The sequence below is a fragment of the Dendrobates tinctorius genome, unplaced genomic scaffold (genome assembly GCF_039654945.1).
Source record: "Dendrobates tinctorius isolate UK_male_01 unplaced genomic scaffold, ASM3965494v1 ptg000043l, whole genome shotgun sequence".
Taxonomy (NCBI): Eukaryota; Metazoa; Chordata; class Amphibia; order Anura; family Dendrobatidae; genus Dendrobates; species Dendrobates tinctorius.
Window position 1 is genome coordinate 739,529 of NW_027361711.1, and position 21,676 is coordinate 761,204.

The following is a 21,676-nucleotide window of genomic DNA, read 5'->3' on the forward strand; positions in this document are numbered from 1 at the left end:
ACACGGCTCAGCAGTCAGTATCACACAGGATAGGATTAGATACACGGTTGAGCAGCCAGTAACACACATGATAGGATTAGGTACACGGCTCAGCAGTCAGTATCACACAGGATAGGGTTAGATACACGGCTCAGCAGACAATATCACACAGGATAGGATAAGATACACTGCTCAGCAGTCAGTATCACACAGGATAGGATTAGATACACGGCTCAGCAGTCAGTATCACACAGGATAGGATTAGATACACAGCTCAGCAGTCAGTATCACACAGGATAGGATTAGATACACAACTCAGCAGTCAGTATCACACAGGATAGGATTAGATACACAGCTCAGCACACAGTATAACACAGAATAGTATTAGATACACGGCTCAGCAGACAGTATCACACAGAAAAGGATTAGATACACGGCTCTGCAGTCAGTATCACACAGGATAGGATTAGATACACGGCTCAGCAGACAGTATCACAGCATAGGATTAGATACACGGCTGAGCAGTCAGTAACACACATGATAGGATTAGGTACACGGCTCAGCAGTCAGAATCACACGATAGGGTTAGATACATGGCTCAGCAGACGATATCACACAGGATTTTAGATACACTGCTCATCAGTAAGTATCACACAGGATAGGATCAGATACACGGCTGAGCAGTCAGTAACACACAATAGGATTAGATACACAGCTCAGCAGAAAGTATCACACAGGAGAGGATTGGGTACACAGCTCAGCAGACATTATCACACAGGATAGGGTTAGATACACAGATACACATGTTGTTTATCAAATACTATCAATACTTGGGTAATCGTTTAGTTAACTTGTGTTGCAAATCTGTAGTGTTGAATATATGATGTGAAATGTTTTTAAGTGCAATATAATCATTATAATTTGTTATAACTAACCACAGTTGGTTACTATGCCCAGGCAACGCCGGGCTCTTCAGCTAGTATGTTTATAATGACAAAAAGGTGCTAAAAAGTCTCCTTTTGGCACGCGCTTGCCATATAGCAGCTGGAAACAGTGTTGGATGAATGGACCAAATAGGGATAAGGCATATCTGAAGCATAATAGCAATGTAGTATTAGATGATATATTGCGCCAAACCCAAATTGTGAAGTGCAGCCAGACAGGTTTAAATGGATATAAACGTTAACATTGTATACAATTAAACAATAGAGACAACTTTACCTGTTAGGACAGCAGATAGAGGTCCACCCACGTGGGGAGGGGGGTACATACGTGGGTGGACCTCTATCTGCTGTCCTAAGAGGTAAATTTGGTCCATTCATCCCATGCATGCCCCATTTGCTTGCCTCAGTGCTGCTATGGTCATTTTGACTCAATTTTTCCCCCTGTTTTCTTGTTCCTGTACACATTACAATAAAGATTTAATTTTATCTTTTGTAATATTGAGTCTTTTGGACTTTTTTGATCGCTTTATTTCTCATTCTGTGGTAACTTCTATCATTTTCATCCGTGTACACCTAGTTGAGGCAGCAAGACGGAGATGACTTTATATATTTTTAGGTCGTATGACTATATGGAAGCCACAATCTACTTATTTTTGTCCTTTTAAAAATAGATGGAAATCAACATTTTTGAAAAAGAAATGTATACACTAATCCAATTAAATATCCCTACTGTACAATGTTCATACCATGGGTTCTCACATTCCTAGTTTTAAAAGCATTTTTGATATACTGCCAATCTTTACGTGACCTAAGGCAATGAATGGAGGGCTATCACCTACACATGACTGCCATTAAGCCATAACGGAGGAGCTCTATTATTAACACGGCTCTTGTAGAAAGCTGACAGAATAGACTGATGGCTTAACAGTTGCAAAGATGTTATCGGACAGGTGTAGGGTACCAAAGATTTTCTTTTGTCTGATTACTTTTGTGGAATTCAACCTGAAGCACCATTTCACCTGCTGTGTATCAAATTCTAGGTGGCTGAAACTCAAAGCAAGGTCTTTGTATACATTTCAGTTGAAAACTTCTGTTAGGCATCTGCTAATTAACTTGTGATAGAGATTACCATCACAGTAGATAGTCCAATGAAGCTGGAAACAAACATAATTACTATAAAGCAATTTTCTCAAAATCGACGGAAAAATGTCCTTTCTTGTTTACCGAGGAGATTAGACAATGAAGACAAGACGTGATTATTCTCTTATCGGCAGCACATACAGAGTATACTAATGAACAGGAATCGGTAAACTTAGTGAAACTTGAAACACAAATGAATGTTTTTAAACTTACTTAATTTTAAACAATGTTATTTCAGTATGAATCCTGATTACTTAAAGCTCTAGAGGATAAAAAACGAGGACTTCAGCCAAAGGCCTGCCTTAGGCAGGAGCTGCAGGGGCTCTTTTATTTTCTCATATGTCATTAAACATGATGCATAAGGTTTATTAGTCCAGTCAACTTCCAACATCTTGATTGAAGGGCATAATATAAAAGAAAAGAGAATGAAGGAAAATGACAAATTTTAGCCACTGGCTTGCCCTTAGGTATGAGCTGAAATGTCAATTTTTACCTTTTCTAAATTACTATAGACCCTACCTGTTGGTGACGCTCCAGAATACCAATAACCTTTTCATAAAAATAGAATGGTTGAGAAACCATAAAGCTTAATGGCAGGGGAGTAATTATATTGGTGCAGAGGATTCAGTCACACCCATGTCCAAAAAGTTCCTTTGGTTCATACTAGAAAACCAATTCTATGAAAAACATGTGATAGTTGGGGGGCTCAATGGTTAGGCCATTTGAAAGTATTCTTAAACTTTTTAAGGGCTCATGCAGACAACGATGCAACACAGTCCGATCACAGACTGCAATTCATGGAATGACCATGGATCTCCTGACATGAGCATAACAGCTTCATATATTTCTATGAGGTCACACTTGGGTCGGAAGACCTGTGGCCAGTCCATTCAGGTTTGTTTGTAGTCTTCTTGAATACAAATAGGAATCTGCAGCATAAAAGTAGATTTTTTTGTTATCAAGAAAATTTGCTTCATGTCTTATTTGATATCCATTGGAATAATACAAAGTTAATAAAGCCTTTAAGATGGTAATAAATAAAATAGTAATTGAAAATAATTTTATCTCTTTGAGAAATGTTAAAATTAAATTACCGTATATACTCGTGTATAAGCCGAGTTTTTCAGCACATTTTTGTGTGCTGAAAACGCCCCCCCACGGCTTATACATGAGGCCTTGTCCAAAAAGCTGGCGGAGGGGGGGAGCGGCGGAGCAGCAGCCGGCGGCTGCGGTTGTAACTGTGTCGCTGCTAAAGAGAAATGAATATTAATTTCTTTTATAGTAGTGACAGCTGCAGCCGGCAGCTTCCAGAAGACATCAAACTCACCCTCTTCGCGCCGTTGCTGCATCTCCATTGTTCCCGGCACCAGCAGCTTTTCCTGTGCTGAGGATCACATGGCACCTCTCATTAAGGTAATGAAAATGCACGCGTCTCCACTCCCATAGGCGCGCATATTCATTACCGTAATGAGCGGTGCCACATGAGCGCTCAAGCACAGGAAGTGCTGCTTTTTTTGAAGGTGGGGGGGAGCCATGCTTACAACATGAGACCGAGGGAGCCCATGCATTCAATGATGGACCGGGGGAGCCATGCATACAACAACGGGACCAGGTGAGCCATGCATAACAGGACAGGGACAGGGGAAGCCACGCATACTTGGACAGGGATGAGGGGACAATGCATACCAGGCTTATACTCAAGTCATAGAATCATAGAATCGTAGAGTTGGAAGGGACCTCCTGGGCCATCTGGTCCAACCCCCTGCTCAAAGCAGGATTTGCTAAATCATCCCAGACAGATGTCTGTCCAGCCTCTGTTTGAAGACTTCTACTGAAGGAGAACTCACCACCTCTCATGGCAGCCTGTTCCACTCATTGATCACTCTGTCAAAAAGTTTTTTCTAATATCTAATCTGTGTCTCCTCCCATTCAGTTTCATCCCATTGCTTCTAGTCTTTCCTTGTGCAAATGAGAATAAAAATGATCCTTCTACAATGTGACAGCCCTTGAGATATTTGTAGACAGCTATTAAGTCTCCTCTCAGTCTTCTCTTCTGCAAGCTAAACATTCCCAAATCCTGCAACCTTTCCTCATAAGACAGGGTTTGCAGACCGGTCACCATTCTGGTCGCTCTTTTCTGAACTTGGTCCAGTTTGTTGATGTCTTTTTTAAAATGTGGCACCCAAAACTGGACACAGTATTCCAGATGAGGTCTGACCAAAGAGGAGTAGAGGGCAATAATGACTTCACGTGATCTAGACTGTATGCTTCTGTTTATACATCCTAGAATTGCATTTGCCTTTTTTGCTGCTGCATCACACTGTTGACTCATATTCAGTATGTGATCAATTAGTATACCAAAGTCTTTTTCACATGTGCTGTTGCTTAGCCCCATTCCTCCCATTTTGTATATGCTTTTTCATTTTTATTGCCAAGATGTAGTACTTTGCATTTTTCCCTGTTAAAAACCATTCTGTTAGTTGCTGCCCACTTCTCCAGTTTATTTAAATCTTTTTGAATCCTCTCTCTTCTCTAGTATTAGCTATCCCTCCTAGCTTTGTGTCATCAGCAAATTTAATCAGTTTACCCTCAATTTCTTCATCTAAATCATTGATAAAGATGTTGAACAATACAAGGCCCAGGACAGAGCCCTGTGGTACCCCACTTGAGACATTCTTCCAACTGGATGTGCAGCCATTTACAACCACTCTTTGGGTCTGATCACTAAGCCAGTTAAGAATCCACCTAACAGTTGCCTTGTCCATTCCATACTTAGTCATTTTTTCAATAAGGATTGTATGAGAGACTTTGTCAAATGCTTTGCTGAAGTCAAGATATACTATATCTACAGCATTTCCTTGATCCACCCAATCAGTGATACCGTCATAGAAGGAAATTAAGTCAGTCTGACATGACTTATTAGTTACAAAGCCATGCTGACTCTGTTTAATCACTTCATTCTTGTCCAGGTACTTACATACATGTTGTTTAATAATTTGTTCAAAGATCTTTCCTGGTATAGAAGTCAAACTCACCGGCCTATAGTTCCCTGGGTCCACCTTCTTTCCCTTTTTGAAGATAGGAACAACATTTGCTCTTCTCCAGTCTTCTGGGACTTTTCCTGTTCTCCAAGAATTTTCAAAGATTATGGAGAGGGGTTCAAAAATTTCTTCTGCTATCTCCTTCAGAACTCTGGGGTGTAATTCATCTGGACCTGGAGACTTGAATTCATTTAGGTTAGCTAAGTGTTTCCTCACTAACTTTCTGTTTATAGATATCCTGGATTCTTCTATTCCATTAATATTCCCAACAAATGTCAGGATAGTTGAAATCTCCCATGACAACTATGTCATATATTTTGGAGAACTTGGCCAGTTGATGCATAAAGAGTTCATCCATATCTTCAGCCTGCACAGGTGGCCTGTAGTAAATGCCTACAATGGTGTCCTTTCCATTGTTCTGTCCTTGTATTCTTACCCAAACAGTTTCCACAGAACTCCCAGTCTCTGAAGCTTCAATCTCTGTGCAAATATACGCATTTCTAACATACAATGCGACACCTCCTCCTCGTTTATCAAGTCTGTTTCTAGCAAATAAGTTGTATCCTTCTATCCTTGTATTCCAATCATGTGTATCGTCCCACCAAGTTTCAGTGATTCCAATGACATCATATTTCTTTTCCTGCGTTAGTAGTTCCAATTCTCCTTGTTTGTTGCCCATGCTTTGTGCATTAGTATAGAAACATTTTAGTTTGTGATTGGTGTCTCTTTCTCCAATATTTTTATTTAGATTCTTTTGTCTTTGTTCTTCCTTTCCACTTCTAATAGCAGAGTTCTCAATAGCATTTGTCAGGTGTATGGCTTTTTCTGGCCTTTTGCTTCCCTTCCCACAATGTTCTAGTTTAAAGCTCTCCTGATGAGTGTAGCAAGGCAACTTCCAAATACATGTTTTCCAGTCTTCGTAAGGTGCACCCCATCTCTAGCAAGTAGTCCATTGTATAGGTAAATCACTCCGTGATCCAGAAATCCAAATCCTTGCTGACGGCACCACTGACGTAGCCAGTTGTTTACCTGCAGAATCTTATTCCACCTCCTTGTTCCATGGCCACCCACTGGGAGGATGGAAGAGAAGACCACCTGCGCTCCCAGTTCTTTCACTTTCTTACCTAAGTTTTCAAAGTCATTGCAGATGGTTTCCAGGTCGTTTCTTGCTGTGTCATTTGTCCCCACATGTATTAGCAGGAATGGGTAGTCATCAGTAGGCCTGAAGAGTCCTGATATCCTGTCCGACACATCTTTATTTTTTGCACCTGGAAGACAGCACATTTCTCTTGAGGTTATATCTGGTTTGCAGATAGCGGCCTCTGTTCCTCTCAACAGGGAATCCCCCATTACCACCACTCTCCGTTTCTTCTTCATAACATTCTTCTTTCTCCATCCAGGAGGATTCTGAAGGTGTACAAGTTTGGTTTTTGTGGGCAAAGTCTTATCCTGATGTATTTCTTCATCGTTCTCCTGCGTGAGAGCCTGGCACTGGTTCCTTAGCAGTATGGGCGCTGACTGCTTCCCGATCCTCCTGCTTCTCTGGGTCACATGTTTCCATTCCTCCGTTTCTTCAGGTGCACTTCGAATTTCTTCTCTTTCTGTAACATGAAGTGATAATTCTGCTCTGTCTAAGAACTCTTCACCTTCCTTAATGATCTTCAATGTAGCTATCCTCTCTTCGAGATTTTGCAACTTTTTCTCCAACAGAGACGCAAGCTTGCATTTGTGGCATGTGAAGTTTGGCTTTTCCACTGGTAAGTCTGTGAACATGTAGAAAGAAATGCAGCTCACCTAATGGCTCCTGGCCTCTTCCATATTGTTAGTGTTAAAGTGATGAAAAATGAGCCAAATGAGCCTATCGGCGTGCGGTTTACCGATTTCCTCTTTTCAGCTGCAACAGCCAAAATACAGTGATCGTTGAGCTCGCGGAGACTCTTCACTTATCCCAGAAGGCACTGGGAATATGCAAATTCTCTCCTCAGGACTCTTCCCCTGTCAATAAGCTTACCCAGTTAAGTCAATAAGCTTACCCAGTTTTCCGTGGCAAAATTAAGTGCCTCGGCTTATACTTGAGTATATACGGTATGTGTGTCAACAAATCTGAATAACTGTGGATAGTTACTGAAGCTGACAAGAATGTCTACAAAAATTGTAACAAGAGCTGTGTATAATAGAAAACACATCAGGGGTGTCAAATATAAATAAAACATGTGAACAGCCACTCATAAGACTAGTGTGAAAAAAACAGTTAAAAAAACAGGTGTAAAAAGACAGTAGTAAGAATATGTCATATGTGAAAAGATGACAGAACATAAAACAGGTGTAGAAAGACAATAGTAAGAATATAGGACGAGAGTAAAAAGACAGTAGTAAGAAAATAGGAAAGGAGCAAAAAGACAACAGTAAGAACATAGGACAGGAGTGAAAAGACAACAGTAAGAACATAGGACATGAGTGAAAGACAATAGTAAGAACATAGGACAGGAGAGAAAAGACAACAGTAAGAACATAGGACAGGAGTGAAAGACAATAGTAAGAACATAGGAGAGGAGTGAAAAGACAACAGTGAGAACAAAGGACAGTAGTGAAAAGTCAATAGCAAGAGCATAGGAAAGGAGTGAAAAGACAATGGTACACATACAGGATAGGAGTGAAAAGACAATAGCAAGAACATAGAACAGGAGTGAAAAGACAACAGTAAGAACATAGGACTAGAGTGAAAAGACAACAGTGAGAACATAGGACAGGAGTGAAAAGACAATATTAAGCAAACAGGACAGGAGTGAAAAGACCATAGCAAAAGAACAGTAAATCAGTGTAGTTGCTCTGATAAATAAACTTGGTTCACCCCAAAATTACCAAGACTCTGTTGTTCTTAATTTTAGGATCCTTTTCCAAGTAAAGAAAGCATAGCCCCCCATGGCTATTGAGGAAGGAAAACATTACAGGACATAGAGTGGCATATATACCGTATATACTTGTGTATAAGTCGAGATTTTCAGCACATTTGTTTGTGCTGAAAACGCCTCTCTCGGTTTACGCACAAATCATTGCCGGCGGAGGAGGGGGGATGGGGGAGCAGAAGACATCATACTCACCCTGCTGGTGTCATTGCTGCATATCAGTCCCTGCATCTTAGTCCGGGCGCCTGCATCTCTCTTCCTGTCTTCCTTCCAGTGCTGAGCGGTCACGTGGTACCGCTCATTAAAGTAATGAATATGCACGTGTCTCCACTCCCATAGGCGTGGAGCGCATATTCATTACTTTAATGAGCGGTAGCACTGGAAGGAAGACAGGAAGAGAGATGCCGGCGACCGTCTCGCACGGAGATGTAGCAGCACCAGGAGGGTGAGTAGGACTGGGGGAGGGTGAGCCATATGATATTCACCTGTCCCCGTTCCACCGCCGGGCGTACCTGTGCACTGGGTCCTCTGGCTGTGACGTTCAGGTTAGAGGGCACGATGTCGTGTTTAGTGCATGGCGTCTGCCTGAACAGTCACTGCAGAGACCCAGAAGACACAGCAGCGCGCGGCGGTGGAACGGGGACAGGTGAGTATCACAAGTGTCGGGGGCCTGAGCCAGCGGCGACACCGGCACCTGGCAGCATTATATGGGGCATATTTTAATATGGAGCATCTTATGGGGCCCATCATTAACCTTTATGCTGCATTATATGGGGATTATTTGTCTATGGAGCATCTTATGGGGCCATCATTAACCTTTATGCAGCATTAAATGGGGCATATTTCATTAATAATAATCTTTATTTTTATATATCGCTAACATATTCCGCAGCTCTTTACAGTTTGCACACATTATCATCACACAATCTAAATTCCCTATCAGTTTGTCTTTGGAATGTGTGTCTTTCCTTCGCTATTATTTTCCGAAACGAGTAGGAAATTATTCTTGTCATTCTCCGTCGTGAACTAGTGCGCACCACATGATCACGAGAGAGTCACATGACTGAAGACGTCACACAGGTCCTGTAGTGGTACACGAGCTGACACGCGCTCCTCTTAGTACCGCAGGATACCGAATTCCAGCGTTGTCACCGGCCGGGACAGCGCTGCAACGTTACCTACAAGCGACGAGTCATCCAGAGTATCCCCTAACCGGGACAATCTTTTATCCCTGGATCTTGCATCGTAAGGATTTGAACACAGCAGCAATTCCATAGGACCTTCAGTTCACAGTGTGAAAATAAGGTAATGGAATTTCTCATTGACTAGAGTAATATGCTATAACCATACATCAGGACACTACAAAGCTTTTTACAGTAATATACCTGAAACCAGCGCAAAACTATTGATTTATTTGATGTCTCAATTAATTTTACTTTTATTGATATCTATATCTATTTTTATTTTTGAAATTTACCAGTAGCTCCTGCATTTCCCACCCTAGGCTTATACTCGAGTCAATAAAATTAGGGGCCTCGGCTTATACTCGGGTCGGCTTACGCTCGAGTATATACAGTAAGTTTGGGCAGCCATGGTCAAAATTACTGTTATTGTAAACAGTTAAGCAAGTTCGGTGCTAATGTTAAAGACGACTTTTCTTTTCTATTTTAGACAAAACTATGATATATTTTTACCTTTTACATTTTGAAAATTACAAAAAGTAATATGGCTTGATGGAAAAGCTTGGTCACCCTTGGAGATTTGTGTGCTCAGATAACTTTGTCTAAGGTTTCAGACCTTAATTAGTCTGTTCGGCCGGGTGCCGGGGTCTTGAAATCCTTTAAACTATGCTGCCACAGCTGGTCGTTGTTGGTTTGACACTGCATAAATACGCAGCATCAAACCCGCAGCAGTTCCTGATCGTGGGCACATACTCTTAGGGTAATGGTTTGTTCACCATCATCATTAGGAAAGGTCAGGCGATGCAAATTTCTCAGTTTTATAAATACCTAGCCTCCTCTAACCTTGTGCCAAAAACAGCAGCCAAGGGTTCTTCTAAGCAGCTTCATAGCACTCTGAAAATGAAAATGGTGGCTGCAAACAAGGCCAGAGAAAGCTACAAGAAGATAGCAAAGCGTTTTCAAGTTGCCCTTTCCTCTGTTCAAAATGTAATTAAGAAATGGCAGTTAACAGTGGAGGTCAAGATAAGGTCTGGAAAACCAAGCAAAATTTTAGTGAGAGTTGCTTGTAGGATTGCTAGAGAATCAAATCAGAACCCCCACTTGACTGCAAAAGACCTTCAGAAAGATTTAGCAGGCTCTGGAGTTGTGGTACATTGTTCTACTGTAAAGACACACCAGCACAAATATGGCCTTCATGGATGAGTCATCAGAAAAAACCGTCTACAGCGTCCTCACCATAAAATTCAGTGTCAGAAGTATGCAAAAAAAACATCTGAACAAAGGTATGTGTGGAGAAAAAAGGGTACAGAATTTCACGAAAATAACATCTCAATAACTACTAAGCATGGGGTTGGATCAATCATAGTATGGGGTTGTTGTAGATTGAAGAATGGATTCAATGAAATTTCAACAAATTGTTGATGCAAACAAAACACGATCTGTAAAAAGGTGAAGTTGAAAAGAGGATGGCTTCTACAAATGGATAATGATCCTAAACGCAGTGTCAAAATCCACAAAAGACTACCTCAAAAGATGCAAGCTGAAGGTTTTACAATGGCCCTCAGAGCCCCCCTGATCTGAACATCAATGAAAATCTGTGGCTAGACCTCAAAATAGCAGTGCATGCAAGACGACCCAGGAGTCTCACAGAACTGGAAGAGTTTTCTAAGGAAGAATGGATGAAAATCCCTTAAACAAGAATTGAGAAACTCTTGTCTAGCTACAAAAAGCATTTATAAGCTGTGATACTTTCAAAAGTAGGTGCTACTAGGTACTAACCATGCATGCGAAAATGCCCGCGATGACGTCAGTTCTCGCGGGATCGCGACGTCTCGCGGTAAATCGCGATGACGTCGCGCGAATGACCGCGAGACTTTGCGATCCCGCGAGAAGGGACGTCATCGCGAGCATTTTCGCAAAGGACTACTGGGAACGAGAGCGTGAAGAGAAGCGGGAAGGCTGCGCGGGATGCCGGAGGGTGAGAATAACAATATTTTTTATTTTTAAATTCTATTTTTTACAGGGATATGGTACCCAAAGCCCGGAGGACAGTCTCCTCTCCTCCGGACCATGGGTACCATCCGCAATTGTTCTGCTTACTTTCCGCATGGTGTGCACAGCCACATGCGGGAAATAAGCAGAACAATGCATTCCTATGGGTGCGGGATCGCCGCGATTCCGCAAATTAATGAGCATGCTGCGGTTTTTACCGCGAAGCGATTCCGCCGCGGTAAAACCGCAGCATTAGCACAGCATTGCGGAATCCCATAGGAATGCATGGGATGCTTATTTTTCGCGTTTTCGCGGCAAAATCGCGCGGTTAAAACCGCCGCGGAAACGCGAAAAAAACGCCACGTGTGAACTCAGCCTTAGGGATCAGTTCATCTTTAACTTGCTTAACTGTTCACAATAGCAATCATTTTGACCAGGGGCGGCCCAAAAGTTTAGATGCCACTGTAAGGCCAATGTGGCAATAAACTGTAACTTACATGTCCTTGAATATAATGGTGAGATAGTTATTAACAGTCATCATAGACGCCGCAGTACTGTGTTTCTCATTATTTCTAAATTGCTTCTGTCAGCAATTTCCCATCGTATGGCATAACATACAATGAAGCGCATTTCCCTCCTTTCTCGAAGATATTTTCTCTAGAAATAGTTACATAAGAACTGTGCAATTATCATAGATTAAACCATTTACGTAAGATGCCACTCATAATTGGTGTCTCCCCATTATAGCGAAATAGCAAATTCTTGTCAGATATTTTTCTTTTGCAGCTGCAGATTGCAATTCATACAATTAAACAAATCTCTAAATAGCTGGCATCTGAGATACATTCAGGCACAGTAGAAAACAATTTGCCATATTAAATTGTAGGTAATTCAGATCACTAAGGGCTGTTTACCTCCCTCGATAACAAAAGCATAGGGCGCTGACGTTTAACTTGCCCCATTCTTCTTTTCCTCCCATTGGTCATTTCAATACTCAAATCAAAGCGGTTTCATTGAAAAAAATCTAATTTTATAGGGAACCTGTCTATCGAAAAAGCACTTTTAACCTGCATATCTCTATACTCAGAACGCTGACAAAACCAACGTCAGCACTGCCCTGTGACTGAAACCAGAAGGCTGCCGGGAAGAAAAAAGTTAATTTTTTTGTGCTTGGCTAAGCACAGGCAGTTTAGTAACGTTAATAATCTGCAGATTAACCACATATCTGTAGGATAATAGCGTTTTTCTTAGTAACAGGTTCCCTTTAAGACTGCATGATCTAATTTTACATCACCTATTAGGTGACTTACAGTTGTGTGAAAAAGTGTTTGCTCCTTTCCTGATCTCCTATTCTTTGGCATGTCTGTCACACTTAAATGTTTCAGATCAGCAAACAAATGTAAATATTAGACAAAGATAACACAAGTAAACACAAAATGCAGTTTTTAAATGAAGATCTTTATTATTAGGGGAAAAAAATCCAAACCTAGAGGGCCTTGTGTTAAAAAGTGATTGCCCCCTAAACCTAATAACTGGTTGGGCCACTCTTGGCAGCAACGACTGCAATTAAGCATTTGCGATAACTCCCAATGAGTCTTTTACAACACTCTGGAGGAATTTTGGCTCACTCATCTTTGCAGAATTGTAATTCAGCCCCACTGGAGGGTTTCTGCGCATGAAACACCTTTTTAAGGTCATGTCACAGAATCTTTATCGGATTAACGTTAGGACTTTGACTAGGCCACTCCAATTTTGTTTTTCTTAAGTCATTCACAGGTGGACTTGCTGGTGTGTTTTCGATTATTGTCCTCGCGCATAAGTGCGTTTCAGCTTGAGGTCACAAACAGATGGCAGAATTCATGGTTCCATTTAATATCACAAGTCTTCTTGGTCCTGAAGCATGAAAACAGCCCCAGACCATCACACTATCACCACCATATTTTACTGTTGGTATGATGTTCTTTTTCTAAAATGCGTTTTTACATCGATGCCAGATGTAATGAGACATACACCTTCCAAAAAGTTAAACTTCTGTCTCATCAGTTCATAGAGTGTTCTCCCAAAAGTCTTGGGTATCATCAAGATTCTTTCTGGCATAATGGCGATGAGCCTCTATGTTCTTCCTGCTCAGCTGTGGTTTTTGTCTTGGAACTCTGCCATACAGGCCTTTTTTGCCCAGTCTTTTTCTTACAGTGGAGTCATGAACATGGACCTTAACTGAGGTAAGTGAGGCCTATAGTTTTTTGGATGTTCTTGTGGGATATGTTGTGTCCTCTTGGATGAGTCGATGCTGCGCTCGAAGTAATTTAGTCGGCTGGCCATTCTTGGGAAGGTTCACCACTGTTCCATGTTTTCGCTATTTGTGGCTCTCACGGTGGTTCGCTGGAGTCCCAAAGCTTTAGAAATGGCTTTATAACCTTTTCCAGACGGATAGATCTCAATTACTTTGTTTCTTATTTGTTTCAGAATTTCTTTGCACCACGGCATGATGTATAGCTTTTGAGGCCTTTTGGTCTACTTAACTTTGTCAGGCAGGTCCTATGTAGGTGATTTCTTGATTGAGAACAGGTGTGGCAGTAATCATGCCTGGATGTGGCTAACAAATTTAAACTCAGCTTCTCAAATATGTGATAAACCAGACTTAACTTATGTTTTAAGGGGGAGGGGAAATCACTTTTTCACACAGGGGTCTGTAGTTTTGGATTTCTTCTTCTTTTAATATTAAAGACCTTCATTTAAAACTGCATTTTGTGTTTACTTGTGTTATCTTTGCTTAATATGAAACATTTAAGTGTGGCAAACATGCAAAAAAATAGGAAATCAGGAAGGGGGAAAACACTTTTTCACACAACTGTACTTTATGCCAGAAATTTGGGTCAAAATTTGTCTCATTTTTTTGTCATATAGTGTTGCACTTTAGATAATGCTGCTTTCAACAAAGCCATGGTTCTTTTGTTGGACAAAGTGCAGAAAGTGTCTAAAAAACTTGATTTTGATGCTACAGTAGTTATGAAGATTTTTACTCTGGCGCAATTAACTTGGTAAATTTCCCTTTATCAGAGAGTTTGTGAAGCCCCCAAACACACATATTACATTGAATAGTGCTCCAGTTATGGCAACAGCCCATACATCCATGAATTATAAAGGATAAAGGATGTCAAAGGGACAGCTCAAAGGACCTGCGGGCATCTTTGAGTCTTTTGTAAGCATTTTCTGCTTCAAAAAATGTGAATTTTTTAAGTTGCTTAATGGATTTTAAAATATAACAGTAAAATGCCAATAAAGAGATGCCCAAAAATGCTGACAACTACTTTTACAAAAAAATCTAATGGAAAAAAATCTAGTCAATGCACTTCAGGAAATGACCAAAACATTTTTAAAAAATGCCTCAGGCTTAGAAAATACAGAGAGTATTTCAGAAAAAATTTGCGATTCCCGAATTGTCTTCTGCTTAAAAATTAGATGCTTTTAACATGCGGAAAAACACCCAGTGTGAACGTACCCTAAAAATAGCTCATTGTGAGGATTTTTTTTTGCCCAGATCATACAAAGTATAAAATACACTCACTGGCCACTTTATTAGGTACACCTGTCCAACTGTGTGTTAAGACTTAATTTCTAATCAGCCAATCACATGGCGGCAACTCAGTGCATTTAGGCATGTAGACATGGTCAAGACAATCTCCTGCAGTTCAAACCGAGCATCAGTATGGGGAAGAAAGGTGATTTGAGTGCCTTTGAACGTGGCATGATTGTTGGTGCCAGAAGGGCTGGTCTGAGTATTTCAGAAACTGCTGATCTACTGGGATTTTCACGCACAACCATCTCTAGGGTTTACAGAGAATGGTCCGAAAAAGAAAAAAAATCCAGTGAGCGGCAGTTCTGTGGCCGGAAATGCCTTGTTGATGCCAGAGGTCAGAGGAGAATGGGCAGACTGGTTCGAGCTGATAGAAAGGCAACAGTGACTCAAATTGCCACCCGTTACAACCAAGGTAGGCAGAAGAGCATCTCTGAACGCACAGTGCGTCGAACTTTGAGGCAGATGGGCTACAGCAGCAGAAGACCACACTGGGTACCACTCCTCTCAGTTAAGAACAGGCATCTGATGGCTACTTTCAGCAGGATAATGCGCCATGTCATAAAGCTCGATTCATCTCAGATTGGTTTCTTGAACATGACAATGAGTTCACTGTACTCAAATGGCCTCCTCAGTCACCAGATCTCAATCCAATAGAGCATCTTTGGGATGTGGTGGAACGGGAGATTCGCATCAGGGATGTGCAGCCGACAAATCTGCGCCAACTGTGTGATGCCATCATGTCAATATGGTCCAAAATCTCTGAGGAATGCTTCCAGCACCTTGTTGAATCTCTGCCACGAAGAATTGAGGCAGTTCTGAAGGCAAAAGGGGGTCCAACCCGTTACTAGCATGGTGTACCTAATAAAGTGGCCAGTGAGTGTACATTTGTTATCAGTGGCTTACAGAATATTGCTGGAAAATGTTTGTTTAACCACTTCACGACATATGACGTATATATATATACGCCATATCATAGAATCCTAGAATGATAGAGTTGGAAGGGACCTCAAAGGTCATCGTGTCCAACCCCCTGCTCAATGCAGGATTCACTAAACCATCTCAGACAGATGTCTGTCCAGCCTCCGTTTGAAGACTTCCATTGAAGTCTTATTGTTATTGAACAATATGTCGTGTCTCTCCTTTTAATGCTGGCTCCAGATTTTAGCCTTTATATTTTCCAGCACATAAGAGTTGATTTGATCAACTGTCATGTGCCACAAACAGTCGCGAGTGGAATCGCGATCCACTTGCTGTTAAAGGGAATCTGTCACCCCTTTTTTGAGATATCATATAATGATATCATTCAATTGTGTGTCACATAAGGATTCTCTTAGTACTTTTGCTTCCCCCTGACCCAACTTTCATGCATAAATACCTTTTTTATATCGGTTCAGATGTATGTAAACTGCCGCTGTCCAGTCCACTGGGCGGGGCTTATTCAACTGCTCCCCCCTCCCTGTCTTGCTCTACGCATTTCTTCATGTCATAATATCTCAAAAAAGGGGTGACAAATTCCCTTTAACATGTTAAATGCAGCTGTCAATCTCTAACAGCGGCATTTAACATGCTCTCGCCAGAAGTGTGTTACTAATCCCGCCCATCGGCGTTCCTGGCTGAAGCCCTGCTATGTGTAGCACAAGGAATCAGAAGATTTCAGCTTCAAGTCTTCCAAGCCAATAAAAAGTGAAAAAACATTTTTTCAATATTTAAAAAAATATAAAAGCTAAAATCACCCCCCTTTAACCCCATTCAAAATAAACAAAAAAAAAATAAAAAAAATATACATATTTAGTATAACCGACCAGTCAACGGCGTAATGAGAAAAAAATCAAAACTTGTCCCGCAAAATGAAGCCCTCATATGGCCACATTAATGGAAAAATAAAAAGTTATGGCTCTGGAAAGAAGGGGAAACCGAAAAACGAAACCGAAAAAATGGCAAGTGGCCGAGGATGAAGGGGTTAAATCATTTAACTGATTAGGAAAGGAGATTATAGAAATAAGCTAGAAAATGTGTTTGTAATTTCATCTTTTGGTTGAATGTTAGTGTTAATTTAAACAATTAATTACTCTAACAAGCTTGTCATGCTGTGAGCGAAATTCTGTCTAAGATTGAATTTGTGTCAGGAGGCTAAAATACATAATTCACTGAATGAAATCTACATGTATTCCACTAAGGTAGTGAATACAGACAGAAACCGACCAATCAGGTGCTTATCCTGTCCCTGGGACTGACCCGACTCCAGTGATCAGAGCCATTCACACCATGTAAGCCACGAAGCTGTGAGTGAACATAACTGAAGGTGACAAAGGCCTCATTCAGACATTCTTTTTGTTCTCATGCAAGAAAGGCTGTCCAGTTTTTCATTACTTTTTTCCATTTTCGGTCCACGTGTCAGCCTCTTTAAAATCTCTTTTTATCAACTGCTCAGTGAAAAACAGACAGCAGTCAGGTGACACATGGATGATATCCTAATGCTATCCATATTTTTAGCTGACCCACCCATTTGTCATTTTGATCACTTTTTAGGAGATAGACTGTAGTGTACATAGGATAAGTTGTAGTTTTCACTGGCATCATGCTTTGCATACATAAGACTTAAAGTGTTTGACGGCTACCCAGACAACCCAGCCACCGCTAGTCGCTGATTCTGTGCTCCCAGCATCTCCTCATTCACCAGTGGTTTTCAGCCGGGGCGGTCGCATCTTGGCACCGTCCTGGTTGACAACTGTATATACCCCAGATATGGATCACTGGGTGGGACACAACAACAGACAGGTATGGTATACTGTTGGTTTATTATTTTACTTTTATTACAGGAGATCAAGGGCTTTGCATGGATTAGGCGTGGTTGTAAGTATGGTTTAATTAAGAATATTAATGGAGTCTTCTGTGTCTTTATCCTAAGGATTTTTTACTGGGAGTCTGTGTTTTATTTAAAATTTGACTATGGGGTTAGTAATAGGGGCGTCTTATTGATGCCTCTCCATTACTAACCTCGGGGCTTGATGTCACCTGACGGTAACAACAATCCCCACAACTATAACCCCACTTGCCACTGCTACAGGGCAGGTGGGAAGAGCGGACGCTAAGTGCCAGAACTGGCGCATCTTACAGATGCAGCTTTTCTTGGGCGACTAAGAGCTGATGTTTTTAGCCAGAGTGGGACCAGTATCCATGGCCCCTTCCTAGGCTATTAATATCAGCCCGCAGCTGTCTGCATAGCCTTTGATGGCTATTAATTATAAGGTGACCAAACGTCATTTTTTTTAGGGTCCCCCATTATAATAGCCAGTAAAGGCTAAGTATACAGCTGTGAACTGATATTAATAGCCTGGGAAGCTCCATGGGTATTACCCCCTTCCCAGGCAATAAACATTGGCCCTCAGCCGTCGGCTTACCTCAGCTAATTACGAAAATTGAGCGGAAGCCCATTCCAATTTTTTCCGAAAAATAATCTTAAATTAAATACATGTAGAGTAATTTGCACACACACTGTACTAATTGTATTTGTCACTGACATCTATATATCTACCTATTCCGAAGGTATTTACTGTATGTAATCCATCTCTTCTTTCCAGTCATCTCCTGCTGTGATTTTACACTACAGCAGCTGCTGAATTACCGGCTTTTCTTCTATGTAATATAAATACATATACAGTACAGTATATGTGTGTGTCACTGACATGTATATATATATATATATATATGTATGTATTCTATGTGTAAAAAGCTGGGCGCTTTTTTCTCCCATCCATTGACTTGCATCGTCCGAGATATGTAACAAATCACAGCATGCCGTGATTTTGTTTCTCAGTCTGATTTCAGCTGAGAACAAAAATCGCAAATGAGATGTAACTCACTGAATAACATTAGTCAGAGTGCAGTCCGATTTTTTCTCAGATTGCACTCGTTCATTTTTTCAAAAATGAGTATGAGCCCTAACACCTTTACTGGGATCTGGACTTACACAGTAGCCCCTGGGCTGAGGCCACGAAGTCAACAGCTAGCCAATGGTACAGGTTGGCAGAAGTGGTCAAGTAGCTGGGTCAGAACCAGGAGGAATAAAACGGATTTCCTCTCGGGTGCCGCACTTTCAGGGTACGGTGGCCGGGCACCCTCCTAACGCAATTAACCTGCTTATCAACCCAATATCTGCAGGTTAATAGCAGATATTGAGTTAATAAGCAGGTTAATAGCATTTCCTTCCCATATTTTACTTTTAGATGTGTCACTGACTGAAATAATGAGACAAGAAGACAACAGCAGGTGTGTGATATAAGCACCATATGTATATCCATGGACAAAGTCATTGACTGGATAATGATAATGCAATGTTTACACTTGGGTAGGACTGTAGAATCACAAAGCCTGGATACAGTAATTATATTGCTAGAGGTGTCTGATGAAATCATTATTTAGCTGGACCTTGGTCAAAAAACTAAAATGCCTTTTTGAGCAGAAACTGGTGCATCTTTACGTTCTATAGCTGTGAGTAGAGATATATAAAAGCTTTTACTACAGTGAGGCATTTAATTCTATCACAGCCAGAATAAATGTTTTCCAAGCCAAAAGGGCAACAGAAGGTTACAATAAAACAAATGTAATGTATTGTGGATCATTAGTGACTCATGACCGGTTATATTACTACGTAGAAGAACATATAAATTGATTTTATATTTCACCTGTAGCCATAAAAATTATTCTGCTGGTTACTGCATAATGCTTTGATTATTATGTATTTGATACATTCCCTGTCCTTGGGGCTTATGATGAAATCTCCATTCCTGGTCATCCACATGAAGTAAACCGTCTCTGATGCCACCATAAACATGTATGATCTGCTTGGCCGTGCATACATGTTCATTTTAGGCGAGGGGAATAAGTCACTGCCAGTCTCCTTGGGAGAACAAAGGATAAGGGGCAACTTAATATCAATCTGAGGTTTATATTCATCAGGGGACACAGCAAGAGACCACCAAGCACATAGGACTGTCCTTCACTCTAAACCAGGGATCTCAAACACGCGGCCCACGGGCTGCATGAGGCCCCTGAGGTAGGCATCTGCAGCCCGCGGTGCACCACATGTCTCACTCCCTGAGGCAGGGGGGAAGGCACGCATTCAGGAGCGGCGATGGCATTGGCTGTTCTGTGTGCACACAATGCACAGGATCTGTGATGAGGTCACAGGAGGGGGAGGAGTCAGGGGTCACATTATCAGGGGCCTCAGTATGTGCAGGATGGACAATGCTGTCTGTGTGCTGGTTTTCATGGTACTGGATGAAGGTAAGTTTTTGTGTGGGGTCAGGAGGGGTTTACAGGGTGGATGGAGCAGAGCCCTGTGTGTTCGAGGTGTACGGAGTGGAGTCCTGTGTGTTCAAGGTGTATGGAGCAGAGCCCTGTGTGTACAAGGTGTATGGAGCGGAGCCCTGTGTGTTCGAGGTGTACAGAGCGGAGCCCTGTGTGTAAGAGGTGTAAGGAGCGGAGCCCTGTGTGTACGAGGTGTATGGAGTGGAGCCATGTGTGTACAAGGTGTACGGAGCCCTGTGTGTATGAGGTGTACGGAGCCCTGTGTGTACGAGGTGTATGGAGCGGAGCGGTGTGTGTACGAGGTGTACGGAGCCCTGTGTGTATGAGGTGTACGGAGCAGAGCCCTGTGTGTTTGAGGTGTACGGAGAGGAGCCCTGTGTGTTCGAGGTGTACGGCGCAGAGCCCTGTGTGTACGAGGTGTACGGAGCGAAGCCCTGCGTGTACGAGGTGTACGGAGCAGAGCCCTGTGTGTACGAGGTGTAAGGAGCGGAGCCCTGTGTGTACGAGGTGTATGGAGCGGAGCCGTGTGTGTACGAGGTGTACGAAGCCCTGTGTGTATGAGGTGTACGGAGCGGAGCCCTGTGTGTACGAGGTGTATGGAGTGGAGCCGTGTGTGTACGAGGTGTACGGAGCCCTGTGTGTATGAGGTGTACGGAGCAGAGCCCTGTGTGTTCGAGGTGTACGGAGTGGAGCCCTGTGTGTTCGAGGTGTATAGCACGGAGCCCTGTGTGTACGAGGTGTACGGAGCGAAGCCCTGCGTATACGAGATGTACGGAGCAGAGCCCTGTGTGTACGAGGTGTAAGGAGCGGAGCCCTGTGTTTGCGAGGTGTATGGAGCGGAGCCGTGTGTGTACGAGGTGTACGGGGCGGAGCCGCGCGTGTACGGAGTGTATTAAGTATGAAAGGAATGCGGTCCCCAGCTCAAATTTTTTTTTATGTGCGGCCCATTTACTCTGCCGAGTTTGAGACCCCTGCTCTAAACAAATGCAGTTTTAATAGTTACATGCCAGTCTGACATATCGCATGATGGGCATTTCATTACCAACCTGCGTTGGATTGTAGAGTTGCTGGAGTGGACTGCGTGACCCCTTCCGACAACAGATGTCCATCCCAAAGGGATTTCTATGCATAACTGGAGAGAGAAAAAAAAACAAAAAAAAATATTTTAAAGCAGAGTCTATACACCACAATTCTCAGTTATTATACAGAAGATAAAAGACCTATGAAAACACATTTTTTTTATATATATGTAAATATGCAACCATAGCCAGCAATATAGTTCTCTTATTTACTAAAGTTTGTCCTTTGTCTCACTCAGAAAAACACTGATGGTTTTCTACATCAAAAACATTATGTAACGGTAATTTACAGATCACATGTAAGGAAACCAGCTGAGAAGTTCAGCAGCAAAAATAACTTCGATCCTTATATGCATCTTAAATTTCCTTTTTTATCAACTTCTGCACCACTTCAAAAGCAGTGACAGCTTCTAGAAACACCAATCTGGCATACTTAGAATGCACCTTAAAGGGGATTTCCCACAAGGTACATTTTAGTTAATAGATCTTGGAATAAAATTAAATTCCGCAATTAGATGTGTTTC

The 21,676-nt window shown here is 41.8% G+C and overlaps 1 protein-coding gene across 2 annotated transcripts in view; it reads right to left on the reverse strand.

Moving 5' to 3' along the window:
* CHST11 (carbohydrate sulfotransferase 11) overlaps positions 1-21,676 on the reverse strand; it is a 257,191-nt gene that overhangs the window by 81,998 nt on the left and 153,517 nt on the right. For both annotated transcript variants that reach the window (XM_073575134.1, XM_073575133.1), the window contains exon 2: positions 21,120-21,205. In XM_073575134.1, coding sequence (XP_073431235.1) covers positions 21,120-21,205 — 86 coding nt within the window. The remainder of the gene's footprint in view (positions 1-21,119; positions 21,206-21,676) is intronic.